Below are 13,405 nucleotides of genomic sequence, written 5' to 3'. Positions count from 1 at the left end.
ATTGGGTTTTTTGTTTGTTTGTTTGTTTGTTGCTTTTTTAATGTTAGGCCAAATTCACCAGTGAAGCCATCAGGACCTGGGCTTTTTTTTGTGGGAAGTTATAAAATTACTAATTCAATCTTTATTTTTTGTAGGTCTAGTCGTATTTTCTATTCCTTCTTGAGTTGGTTTCAGTAGTTTTTGTCTTTTTAGGAATTTGCCCATTTAATCTAAGTTTTCTCATTCATTGGTATGTAGTTGTTCATAATATCCCCCTATAATCTTTTTTTTATTTCTGAAAAAATTGCTAGTAATGTCCATTCTTTCATTCCTAATTTTAGTAATTTGAGTCTTCTCTCTTTTTTTTTCTTGGTCAGTCTACGTAAAAGTTTATCAATTTTGTTGATCTTTTCAAAAAATCAACTTTTGGTTCTGTTGTTTTTTCTTTTCTGTTCTTTACTTCACTAAGTTTTTGCTCTAATCTTTATTACCTTGCTTCTTCTTGTTTGGATTTAGTTTCCTTTTTGATGGAAGGTTAGGTCCTTGTCTTGAGGTTATTCCTTTTTTTCTGTTATAGGTCTTTACAACTATAAATTTTCACCTAAGCACTACTTTCGCTGTATCCTTAACTAAATTTTGGTATATTATGCCTTGATTTTTATTCATCCAAAAGTATTTTCTAATTTCCCTTGAGATCTTCATTGACCCAATGGTTATTTAGGAGTATGTTGTTTAATTTCCACCTAATTTGTGAATTTCCCAGGGGTTTTTTTGTTTTGTTTTGTTTTTTCTGTTTCTCATTTCTGATTAATCCATTGTGGTCAGAGAACATACTTTGTATGATTTCAGTCCCTTAGTATTTATTGACGCTTGTCTTATGACCTAGGGCATTGTCTGTCCTGGCGAATATTTCATGTGTATTTGAGAAGAATGTATGTTCAGTTGTTTGGTACAGTGTTCTGTAATGTCTGTTCAGTTTAGTTGGTTCATAATACTGCTTCAGCTAGTTTGTGAGCTTTCTAAAGATGGTGCCATAATAAATGTGGCCGTTACTGGCCTTGCTATTCTTACCAGGGCCTTTGCATTTGTTGTTGTTTCTGCCTGGAACATTCTTCCTGTAGTTAACACAGGATTTTTTCCATCAATTCAGTCTCATTTTCCCACGTATGTTACCTATCAGAAAGGCCTTTCCTGACAAGCTTTCCAACCCAAATAAATTAACTATCTTTGCATCCTTCTTTATTTTTTACTTACAGAATTTACCACTACATAAGAGCACATAATATATTTCTTTGTTTCTTCAGCTCCCTTATTCACTGCTATGTCCCCTCGTAGGTACTCAGAATTGCCAAGGAAGTATGTGGATATAGAAATCTGGAAGTAAGAGAAGTCTTGACTGGAAATAGACATTTGGGAGTCATCACTATAGAGGGAAAATTTGAATTCACAGGTAGAAAAAAAAATCATCTAAGGCAAAAGTGAGGGGATATAAAAGGGCCAGGACCTAACCCTCATCCAACATCTATTAGAGGTTTGGCAGTGAAGAGGCCCAACAAAGAAGACTGAGAAGGAGCAACAGAGAGGTAGAAGCATCACGGTTCTTTTAGTTCAGGGGCTCCCTGTACTGGCCCTAAACTAAACTAGAAGGTACCTTGAAGCCAAGGAAGAAGGCAGTAGCCAACTCCATGGAAGCTACTGTGAAGTTCAGAAAGATGTATGTCTAAAAGATACAGTGACATGAAGATTGCTGATAACTTTGACAAGACCAGAAGCCAAGTCTATTTGTATAGAAGAATGTGTAGGCCATGAAGAAATGGTGATGCCTTCTCAGTTTACAAAACAATAATTATTCAGTTAGACCTTTTTATAAAATCTGCAGGTAAAATCAAGCTTAGCAAGTTTCCTTTTCTTCTTCTTGGCCTTTTCCATGCTTAAAACTCCCAGATAGTGAAAGTGTTTACTGATTCCTTAAAGAAGGAAAATCACTAATAGGTAGATATTGAGTGCCATCAAGGCTACCTGGTCCTTGGTTCTCCCCACACTGCTTCTGAGAACTGGGAAATTTTGACTAGTGTGACAAAACTAAAGTATCATCATGTTTTTGTGACCAAGCATGTATGCTCTTTGCAGTAAATTGCCATTTGTTTTAATATAAATGTGTTGGAAAGACTCTGTCAGAAAAGTAGTGACTATTTCTGTTTGTTAGTTTTCTGCTGTCATTTTTTTCTGGATTCTTGCTTTTGATTATATGAAACCCCAATAGATGTTTATCACCTTCGTTATCACCATAATACCTACCAGAAACCTAAAGCATCAATGCAAGAGAATAGAGATTCAAGAAATAAACCCATGCATATATGGCCAGTTGATAATTAGACCAAGATACAAAAGCAATTAAATGGAGAAAACACTGTCTTTTCAATAAATTGTGCTGGAGCAATTGAAAATCTATATGAAAAACAAAAACCTTAATCCATACCTCATGCCATATATAGAGATTAGCATAAAACAATATAGACCTAAATGTAAAATCTCAAACTATAAAACATCTGAAGAGGGGCACCTGGGTAGCTCAGTCAGTTAAGCGTCCAACTTCGGCTCAGATCATGATCTCACAGTTTGTGGGTTCGAGCCCCATGTCGGGCTTTGTGTTGACAGCCTGGAGCCTGCTTCGGATTCTGTGTCTCCCTCTCTCTCTGCCTCTTCCCTGTGCTCTCTCTCTCTCAGAAATAAATAAACTTTTTTTTTTAATTTTTTTTTTAATGTTTTATTTATTTCTAGGAGAGAGAGAGAGTGAGCAGGGGAGGGTCAGAGAGAGAGGGAGTCACAGACTGAAACAGGCTCCAGGCTCTGAGCTGGCAGTCAGCACAGAGCCTGACGTGGGGCCCGAACCCACGAACCGTGAGATCATGACCTAAGCGAAAGTCGGATGCTTAACCGACTAAGCCACCCAGGCGCCCCTAAATAAACATTTTTTTAAAAATCTGAAGAAAAAAACAGAAAATTTCTGTGACCTTAGATTAGGTAAAGATTTCTTAGATATAATATTAAAAAATGGATACATTTCCCTTAGTAGCTCATTCATTCCAAACTTTTATTTACTTTTTTTTAATGTTTATTTTTAAAATTTAAAAAAAATTTATTTCTGAGAGAGAGACTGCATGAGCATGGGAGGGTCAGAGAGAGAGGGAGACACAGAATCCAAAACAGCCTCCAGGCTCTGAGCTAGCTGTCAGCACAGAGCCTGTCGCGGGGCTCGAACCCATGAACGATGAGATCATGACCTGAGCCGAAATCAGATGCTCAACCGACTGAGCCACCCAGGCACCCCAATGTTTATTTACTTTTGAGAAGCAGTGAGAGACAGAGCACAAGAAAGGGAGGGGAAGAGGGAGAGGGAAACACAGAATCCGAAGCAGGCTCCAGGCTCTGAGCTGTCAGCACAGAGCCCGACGTGGGGCTCGAACCACAGACCGCAAGGTCATGACCTGAGTTGAAGCCAGACCTTCAACCGACTGAGCCACCCAGGCACCCCCATTCCAAACTTAAAAATGAGCCCTAGCTTAATAATTTGGTGTATTCTAGGGAGGTTCTTATTGTTAAAAGAAACAGATTGCACCAAGGCCATCCCATTTAAAATTCTGATCTGGCTTTCTCCTGGCTTTTTCTGAGGGCAAAATTGAAGTTATTTGGGTCAAGAAGTCTGGGTAGCCTTTTCCTCATTCCTTTACCACATACCTTCTGCCACTATAACTTGGGTTCATCCATACATTCATCATTGGCCTCATGGCCTTGACTGTTATCTCTTGGCTTCTTCCTTTTAAGCTTTGGCTTCTATTGCCGCCCAATTATTTTGCCATTTTCTAAGTTAGACTCCCAAGAGAGAGAACCTAATTGGCCCAGATTATTTTTACATATTCTAGGCACTAAATTGGTGTATTGAACCAGCAATATGGGCCCGTCAGTGGTCTGGGCAAGGTTATAGGGACGTAGGGAGTTGACTGACAGGAAACCAAGGGAAAAAGACTGTAAAATATTGGTATGTAAAATGTGAACTACATCATCAGCAGGTACCATGAACAATGGAATTTTCCTTAGATGGGACCATGGATGTGACAAACACTGTAATAGATATAGTTATAAAATAAAATTTTGATGTTCTTATTTTATTCTCCCAGAAACCATTGACCATCAACTTGTCTTCTAGTTACAGCTCTCGTTATAGCTCTAAATCAACCCATAGCAGTTAGTGAGGTGAGTGTATAAAGTAGGAACTTTTGGCTTTTATCTAGGCCAGAGATAGAAGGTATCTGGGAACAGAGGATAAGAATCTTGGATTAGCTGAGGGGTACCTGGCTGGCTCAGTAAGTAAAACATGGGACTCTTTCTTGATCTCTAGGTTGTGATTTGGAGCCCCATGTTGGGCACAGAGTTTACTTAAAAAAAAATTTTTTTTTTAAAGAGTCTTAGATTAGTTGAAAGTTGTTATCAGAGGTCATTTAATATATCCCTCTGCCTGTGGTTATAACACCCACATCATGGCTTTCAAGGAGACAGTAGTTCTTCCTGTAGCACTTTAGTCTGGGCCAGTAACTCCAAGGTTAGTTCTTCATGGTGTTTAGTCCCTTTTTTTTCCCGATGGGCTTCATAATATCAATCCTATAATGGTCATCCTGGTATTAGATTCTAGTGTTCCCTTTTCCCTTGCAGGATGCTTATTTTGCTATTTTTCTTTCCCACTAACAACTCCCTTTGTAAGAAGGCTGAGTGATATTTTTTTCTCTGTCCCTCTTAAGAAACTACTACCAAAAAACAATGACACATACTCTTGCTGCTTAGTATTTTTTCACCCAGGCTGACCTTTCTGGTTTGTCATCCTCAGTTTTATTAGGGTCCTTAAATCTTGATTGTCAGAGTCTTAGGATCCTATAGAGAAATTGTGGGATTAGGTTCATTTGTTTTTTCCCTTGTCTAAAGGAACTGAGTTTGCTTTTGCTTTCTCTTACAAGAATTGGTGAATATAAGATAGTCACATGGTGAATTTGGTTTGGCTTTGAGTTAATATATCTGGGGGAGATGAAACATCATGCAGTCTGAGGAGAAAGATGTTAATGAGGGGAAGAGTGGTTGCTGACCTAAGGTTTTGCCTGTCAAACTTGAGGGTTGCTAGAAATCACTTGGGCAGCTTGCTAAAGTGCAGATTTTAATTCAGTCTGGGGTCAGGCTCAATATCTAGGATTCTTTATTTCTAACAAGCTCCCTGTAGATATTCACACTGCTGGCCTGCAGACACACTTAGAGGAGTAAGAACATGTGGGGTTGATATTCCCATACAGGCATCTCTGAATAGAAGCTCCTTGTATCGCTCCCCTTCATTGCCAGAGACTCTGAACAGGCCAAGACTGAAGCAAGTGGTAAAATTCAAGAACAATCCCGTACAGGATAAAGTAAAACAGTATTGTTCTCGCCACAAAGAATTCAGGAAGGTAAGAACTTTTTAAGATGAGAATCTGTTTAATCCTCTTGTTGTCTTTTCTGCTGTTTTGGTATGAGGATTGCTTTAGTATATCTTCTGTGTCTTCTTTCTCTCATTCTTTTGCTTTTTATCTCTTTTGTCTTATCTTTTTACATCTGCATCCATGTATAAACTATTTAACAGTAAATATCTTTTATATTATACTTTTTGAAATGACGTTGGCCTACTGTCTTCCCAACTTTCTTCATTAAGATCTGAGAGGATACAGGGAATCTTGAATGGTAAGGATATTTACTGCTGTTTTAACTGCATGCTGACAGAAATAGCATCATGGAACACATTGGTTTAGTGGCAAGCAACTTTTGAAAAACTTAGCCCCTATTCCCTGCTTCTCCTTTAAAAAAAAAATCTAAATACATTTGGCTATTTTATAAAATAACTGTATGATAGTACATAAATTTCATGTAAACAAAAGAAGCTGTTGTGAGGGGTGCCTGTGTGGCTCAGTCAGTTGAACGTCCAACTTCATCTCTGGTTACTACCTTGCAGTTTGTGATTTCAAGCCCCGCATCAGGGCTCTGACAACTCAGCGCCTGGAGACTGTTTCAGATTATCTATCTCCCTCTCTGTGTCTCTGCCCCTCCTCGACTCATGCTGTGTCTTTCTCTGTCTCTCAAAAATGAATCAACATTTAAAAAAAAAAAACGAAAACAGAAGCTGTTGTGAAATGCCCATAATCTCATAGGCCAGAGATAATTGCTGTTAGCTGGTGTATGTTCTTCCAGACCCTTTTTCTGATGCAGTTTTTTTTTCTTTTATTAAAGTGGTATTACAAAAGTACATGTTTTCTAACATAAAACAGAATCTGAAGCATGTTCCAGACTCCAGCCATTAGCACAGAGCCTAATGCGGGATTTGAACCCACAAACAGTGAGATCGTAGCCCTAGCCAAAGTCAGACATTTAACTGCCTAAGCCACCCAGGTGTCCCAAAACATACTTTTTATTGCACAATAGTAATAAGTCTCCACTCTTTCCCTCCCCTGGTTTTAAAACTGAACATGAGGAATCGGTGTGGGGGGAATCTTGTCATCTTCAGGGCTTAGGTCTAAAGAAGACAGTCTCTCTCTGTGATGTTAATATTACTCAGATGCTGGAGGAAGAATCTAACCAGCGGTCTCTGACTGGTGATTTCTCCAAGGTGAGTGGTTATCCTCATCCTATATTTCATTGAATCATTTTGGACTTGAATCTTCTTTTTTTCTTTGCTTGCAGAGGACACTAGGTATAATCATGCATCCTTACCAACTACTATTTGATAACCGGAAGGTGCTATTGTGATAAATCTAGACCCTAAGCCTTTCCAGGGAAAAAGTATTTTTTATTAATTCTGGGAAAATCCAAAACAGTGGGGAAATGTGAGGCTTTTTACTTTTTTCTTTTTAAAATATCTTTTAAAGGGGCGCCTGGGTGGCTTAGTCGGTTGAGCGTCCGACTTTCGCTTAGGTCATGATCTCGCGGTTCGTGGGTTCAGGCCCCGCGTCGGGCTCTGTGCTGACTGCCAGCTCGGAGCCTGGAGCCTGTTTCAGTCTGTGACTCCCTCTCTCTCTGACCCTCCCCTGCTCACGCTGTCTCTCTCTCTCCTAGAAATAAATAAAACATTTAAAAAAATAAATAAATAAAATAAAATAAAATATCTTTTAAAATTATGTAAATAATACTTGGTCATTACAGAAAAAGTAGAAAATGCAATATACCTCAAATTTTATCAACATCTTGGAATCTATTCCTCTAGACTTTTTTCTCTGTGTTTTCATAAACACACATGCACAGACACAAATACATATTTTTATTTTTTCACAAAAAATAATTTATGCTGTTTTATGATGTACTGGGTTTTTTCTTCCTCATTTAATATATCAAATATATCTTTTCATGTCAATAAACAGTTCTGTTTAATCATTTCAAAAAATTTTTAAATGTTTACTTAGAGATTGAGTGAGAGTAGGGAAGGGGCAGAGAGAGAGGAAGAGAGAGAATCCCAAGTAGGCTCCATGCTGTCAGCACGAAGCCCGACATGGGACTCGAACCCATGAACCATGAGATCATTACCTGAGCTGAAATCAAGAGTCAGATTCTTAACCAACTGAGCCACTCAGGCACCCCAACAGCATTTCATAATTTTTAATAGTATAGTATTTCTTTTTTTTTTTTAATTTGGCTTCCCATAATTTTTTTAAAATATTTTTATTTTTGTATTTTTAAGTAATCTCCACACCTACTGTCGACTTGAACTCACAATTCTGAGGTCAAGAGTCATATGCTCTACCAATTAAGCCAGCCAGGTGGCCCTGCCCATAATTTCTTGATAAAGCTGTTCTTGTAAGATACTTACTTTTACAATTTTTCCTTTTGAACTATACCAAGGTGGACATATTTGTAGCTAAATCTAAAACTTTGTACACATCCTTAATTAGTTCCTTAGAATCACTTCTTAGAAATGGATTGTTACATATGCAAGGTATAGAGACTCTTGATTGTTTTGAAGGCATCTGGGGTTTTAAAGGTGAGTTGGAAAAAAGGACAGTTTGGGGTCTTTGATCTCAAATTGGGGTATAGAAAACTTACTGTTATTTCACCTCTTGGGTATTTCTAGGTGTGTGTGCTGCCAACCGTGTCAGGGAGACACCAAGATCTGAAGTATATCAACCCAGAGACAGTAAGCAGACTTCTGGAGATGGTAACTGGTTACATAAGCTACCATCTGGTCTGTTCTGTCCCTAAAATCTCCACTTCTATTATATTTCTTTCATTATGTTCACTCACACAGGCTCCTCATTCAAATGAAGCTGTGTTAAAGGATTCCCATTTATTTCATTCTTTTGCCTTTATTTTTAATTAAACAAATGATATAAAATTGTTATGAAACAAAGAAAACAATGAAGGAAGGGAGGGCAGGAAACAAGTCAAAATCACTCAGTTTGGGCAAACTTACATCTTGGTTGAGATGTTACAATCCCATTGACACCTTGCAGTGTGGGGTGATTATTTATAGTACTTTCTTTCACTCTCAAAGGTGTCCTAGTTTGTACAATAATTATTTGGTAACCCTACCCATAGTCTTGTCACTGGAGATAACCACTAGTAATATTTTCCTTATGGCCTTCCAGATTTTATTCTGGAATATCTTTGATAAAAATGGGATCATAATGAACATGTTGGCTTTGATACGTTTTGAAGGTAGCTTAGCAAGACATTGTCAACATGCTTCTACTTCAATAAAAAAGTCTCTATTATCCTTTCAACGTACTATATAGTATTCTATTATATTGGCATGTATAATTTAACCAAACCGCTATTATGAATACTTAAGTTATTTGTAACATTTTGATCACCTAAAATAATGAACGCAGAGATGAATATTGTTGTGCCACATCTTTGCATACTTTTCTGTTCACTAAAGATGTTGGGATAGAAATTATTGAGTCAAGTGTAACTACACTTACATTTACAAACTTTGTTCCAGAAAGGTTGAACCAATTTACACTGCTACAAGTAGCTTAAGGATATCAACCCTTTCTTTGCATATCTTTTCCTGAAAGATTTACTTTCTTCCTTTACAATGGAGCATGGGGAAGCATTTCCCATTTCTTCTTGCAAAGTCGGAATCATTAACTGCTCCCTATACCACTGCAGAAGTCCTTGGGTGTCTTCTGAGAGGTTCAATGCAGCCATGCCTTTGTCCAGATGAGTGACTTGAATACAGTTTTCTCTGGTGTCTTGGCACTACTAGCTATTTTGGTGTTCCAAAAAGACCATTTCCTATTTTATCCTCTTGAATGAGGGGTAGAGTTGCAACCATTGCTCCATTTCAAATATAAGGGGCCTTTGGAGGGCGAGGATACAGTGGAATGCTGGGTGACTAAAGGGAGTACAGATCATGAACTGTGTGAATGGCTCTTCTCTTCCTTGGAGTAACTGGGAACAGAATGTTCAGTCATTGTTTCTGTGCAGGTGGCTGCCTTACTGTCAGGGAAGTTCCAGAGTCTGATTGAGAAGTTTTATATCATTGATTGCCGTTATCCATATGAGTACTTGGGAGGACACATCCAGGTGAGGTTACATAGAGGACATTAGTTGGGTGGGGCTGGAGGTAGCTTTTTAGTAAGCAGATTCTATGGACAAAAGCCCTATGAACTCCAGAACCAGGGCAGAGGTTATACATTTGGAACACATCAAGGCTGCAAGTCCTCATTCCTATTCTAATTCTGTGTTCGTTGAGCAATTTACTTTCCCTTTTTCTCCTAGACCAATCTCCCTCTATTTTGTTGGAGCCAAGGGCTCCTACTTGGAATTAAAATATTAATGCAAGGATTCAGAAGTACTTTGCAGATACTCATAGACATTCCTCACAATGATTCCTACATGTTAGGGGCGGGGGGTAGTCAGTTCTACAGACATTTATTGAATACCTACTACATACCAAGCTCTCTGCCAGACCTTAGGGATAGACCCAGAGATATAATTAGATCTATGCCCCAAAAGTGTTTATAGTCTAGACTTTCTGGCCCAAATATCCGAAGATGGTATCCCAGTTATTTCTAAGTGTTGGAACTGTCCATAGGCACTTAAGGAAATACAGTACTTACTAAAATTCTTCTACAGGGAGCCTTAAATTTGTACAGTCAGGAAGAACTATATAACTTCTTTCTGAAGAAGCCTACTATCCCTCTGGACTCCCAGAAAAGAATAATCATCGTGTTCCACTGTGAATTCTCCTCAGAAAGGGGTCCTCGAATGTGAGTGTCTACGTGGGGTAGGGCGGGTGTTGGAAATGGACCTTGAATTGGGAGTTAAAACCAGGGAACCTTCCCAGACTAGTTCAGACTGAGACTGGAATGAATAAATGCATGCATGCATGCATGCATAATTTCCATTGCAGTTTAAAGGTTAGGGAAGTGGAAGAAAAGGTTTCTACAATTTAAAAGTTTGGAGCAGGGGGGTGCCTGAGTGGCTGACTCTTGGTTTTCACTCAGGTCATGATCTCATGGTTTGTGGGCTGGAGCCCCGCATCAGGCTCCCCCACTGACAGCATGGGGCCTGCTTGGGATTCTCTCTCCCTCTCTCTCTGTCTCTCCTCCCGCCATCAAAATAAACTTAAAAAAAATTTTTTTTTTTTTTTAAAGTTTGGAGCAGTGAAGGAAAAAAGATTGGGAAAGAGATAGCAAAGGAGAAGAGAAAGAGTGACTACTTGAATCTTATTTTGCAAACAATGAGATTTGGAGGTCCTTTTGGGTTACCCATAGTCTATTCTTTGTTCCCTTCCCCAGTGAATGATCCGTGGAATCCTGACCTTGTTTCTTTCCACCCCACCCACCTCTGGGTTTTCTCTAAAGGTGTCGCTCTCTGAGAGAAGAGGACAGAGCTCTGAACCCGTATCCTGCACTGTACTACCCAGAACTATATATCCTCAAAGGGGGCTACAGAGACTTCTTTCCAGAATATATGGTAAAGAATGGGGCATGTGGGCAACAGGAGAGCTAGGACTTGGGGGAGCCAACTTTAGCATGCAATTTCCAGGACCTGCAAAGCCCTTTGAGAAGAAACTGCTGCTTTTTCTTAGCTACTACTAGCAGCATCTCCGTTAGTAGGCAGAGTTGTGGAGACCAGAGTGTCCCTTACTTTGTCCCCTGCCTTTCAGGAATTGTGTGAACCACAGAGCTACTGCCCTATGCATCACCAAGACCATAAGGCTGAGCTGCTGAGATGTCGAAGCCAGAGCAAAGCATGGGAAGGGGAGCGGCAGCTGCGCGAGCAGATTGCCTTACTGGCGAAGGATGTGAGCCCATGACATTCGATCAGTGGTTTCCTGCTTAGCAGTCACCCAAAGACACTGTAGAAACCCTGAACAGAAAGAGGCTGTGTTATATGTGACAAAACCCAAGATTGTTAAAAGATGTCTGTGAACCAACAGGCTGCCAAGCTAATGAAATTCCAGGCCTGGGGTTGGTTTTAGCAGAGCTGCTGACTGGTGATTAAGTCTCCAAGCTGGCTTTAGAAGGCTTTGGGTTCAGTAGAGATTTGTGTTGCTTCAGCAAGTAGTTACATTTTCTTCCCAGTTAGTATATTCTCACAAGCCAGTCAGCTCTTTCTCTCCCTGAGCTTCTGCCCATGCAAGATAGTTGCACATCTTCTTTCTCTGTACTTTCTTCTTTGTTTCCCTCTCTCTCTTTTTCTTAAATGGGAAAATAAACACTATAGAATGAGAGATTTGATTGTGAGGCTAGTCTCCTCCTAGATCTTTATAAGGAAGAGATCACCAAATTAGACCCCTTTAGACAAAGGTGTAACCATCTTGATTTATAGCTGAGGGCAAGGTGCTTTTCTCTAGACCAGTGGTTCTCAAAGTTTGAGCCCTGGACCATAGGCATCCTCTGAACTTCTTTGAAATGTAAATTTTCAGGCCTCATCACACACTAAAACAAAACCTCTGAGTTGGGGCTCAGAATTCGGGGTTTTAAAATTTCCCTTTCATGTGATTCTGATGCACACCAAGATTTGAGAACCACTGCTCTAGAATTAAGGAAACCTTTTAAACTGCATTGTCCAGCAATATCCTGGCTATCCTTTCTTAGACCATTCCAAGGTATGAGTTACCTAAAGTGTCCCCCATATTCAGTACGCTGTGATAAGTAGGCTCAGAAAACTAAGATGATTGGCATCTCTAAGGCAAGTTATAGCTCTGAGTTGGGCTCAAAAAGATTCCTTGTCCCTAGTCTCAATGGAATTTTGACTTTTCTCATTTCCCACACTCTTTTCTCCACTTGATTTCACATTTCACAGAGATAAGTTTAGGACTTGGGATAGTTGGAAGTAGAGATCTGTGCTATCAGAATATAGGAATAAAAGGATACAAAAGTAGCAACCAAGAGCAGTTAGACTTAAGGAAGACCTTTTAAACTGTATTTTTCAGCATTATCCCAGGCTTTCCGTTCTTAGAGCTCTTTAAGGCAAGCAGCCTTTTATCTTCATAGTGAGATACAGCATGTGGCCAGGGGTGGCCGTGGAATTGCCACTGAACATTGTCATTCTCCTGCATTAACCTGATAGGAGTGCTAGCCCAGGACTGGAAAAGGACAAAGGGTTCTGAAGCCTGGCTGAGATAGAATAGAGACAAAAGTGACATCTTCCCAGGTTCTGGGGCCTAGAGACTTAATTTTTAAGTGAATGGAAGGGAAGAAGGGCAGGAGCTGGACTGATGTTTGCAAAGTTTGCTAGTGCGCTTCTCCTCCTCTTCCAGCAGAGGGCGCTGCTGTATTCTCTAAGGCAGCTCCTGGAGCCTGCAGCCTCCACTGCTTGCACTTGCCTCTCTTTGCCTAAGAAAGCTATCTTTCTGGCCCTCTCCTTGAGCCCTTGAGCTCAGAGCTCAGAAGGGCTGAGAGGAAAGGAGAGAAAAGCTTCAGCCATATTAGGTGCAGATGGGTGAGGAGACAACACTGCTCTTCTATCTTGCCCCACATCCTTACCCGTGCAAATAGGTACTCCTAGTAGCCTGAGGAAGAAAATGTTTGAAGCACCTCCACTTCCAAGTATGAGGAGGGAGGCCCCTTACTTGTTGCCTAACCTAGTGGGTCATTTCCTGATCATTTTCCCCAGAAAAGTAGAACCAAACCCCCACCTGGGAAGAGACTAGTGCTCGTGTCCACATTTCAGTAATCTTTTTTTTTCAGTCCCATTTTATTTTGTTATTTTTAAATACAATTTATTGTCAAGTTGGCTAACATACAGTGTACTCTTGGTTTTGGGGGTAGATTCCCATAATTCATTGCTTACATACAACACCCAGTGCTCATCCCAACAGGTGCCCTCCTCAATGCCCATCACCCATTTTCCCCTCTCCCCTGCACCCTCATCAACCTTTAGTTTGTTCTCTGTATTTAACAGTCTCATG

At 39.8% G+C, this 13,405-nt stretch overlaps 1 protein-coding gene across 3 annotated transcripts in view; it reads left to right on the top strand.

Moving 5' to 3' along the window:
- The window catches only part of CDC25C (cell division cycle 25C), a 35,775-nt gene extending 22,599 nt beyond the window's left edge, over nucleotides 1-13,176 (top strand). For 2 of the 3 annotated variants that reach the window (XM_039217923.1, XM_039217921.1), the window contains 7 exons: nucleotides 5,316-5,465; nucleotides 6,554-6,655; nucleotides 8,111-8,194; nucleotides 9,469-9,567; nucleotides 10,120-10,253; nucleotides 10,851-10,962; nucleotides 11,156-13,176. In XM_039217923.1, the coding sequence (XP_039073854.1) occupies nucleotides 5,316-5,465; nucleotides 6,554-6,655; nucleotides 8,111-8,194; nucleotides 9,469-9,567; nucleotides 10,120-10,253; nucleotides 10,851-10,962; nucleotides 11,156-11,305 (831 nt within the window). In that variant the 3' untranslated portion in view covers nucleotides 11,306-13,176. The remainder of the gene's footprint in view (nucleotides 1-5,315; nucleotides 5,466-6,553; nucleotides 6,656-8,110; nucleotides 8,195-9,468; nucleotides 9,568-10,119; nucleotides 10,254-10,850; nucleotides 10,963-11,155) is intronic. The other variant, XM_039217922.1, reaches the window with a different exon arrangement.
- Nucleotides 13,177-13,405: the final 229 nt, after the last annotated feature.

The sequence above is a fragment of the Hyaena hyaena genome, unplaced genomic scaffold (genome assembly GCF_003009895.1).
Source record: "Hyaena hyaena isolate Hyena2069 unplaced genomic scaffold, ASM300989v1 scaffold_723, whole genome shotgun sequence".
Classification (NCBI taxonomy): domain Eukaryota; kingdom Metazoa; phylum Chordata; class Mammalia; order Carnivora; family Hyaenidae; genus Hyaena; species Hyaena hyaena.
This window is presented reverse-complemented; position numbering and strand designations above follow the sequence as displayed.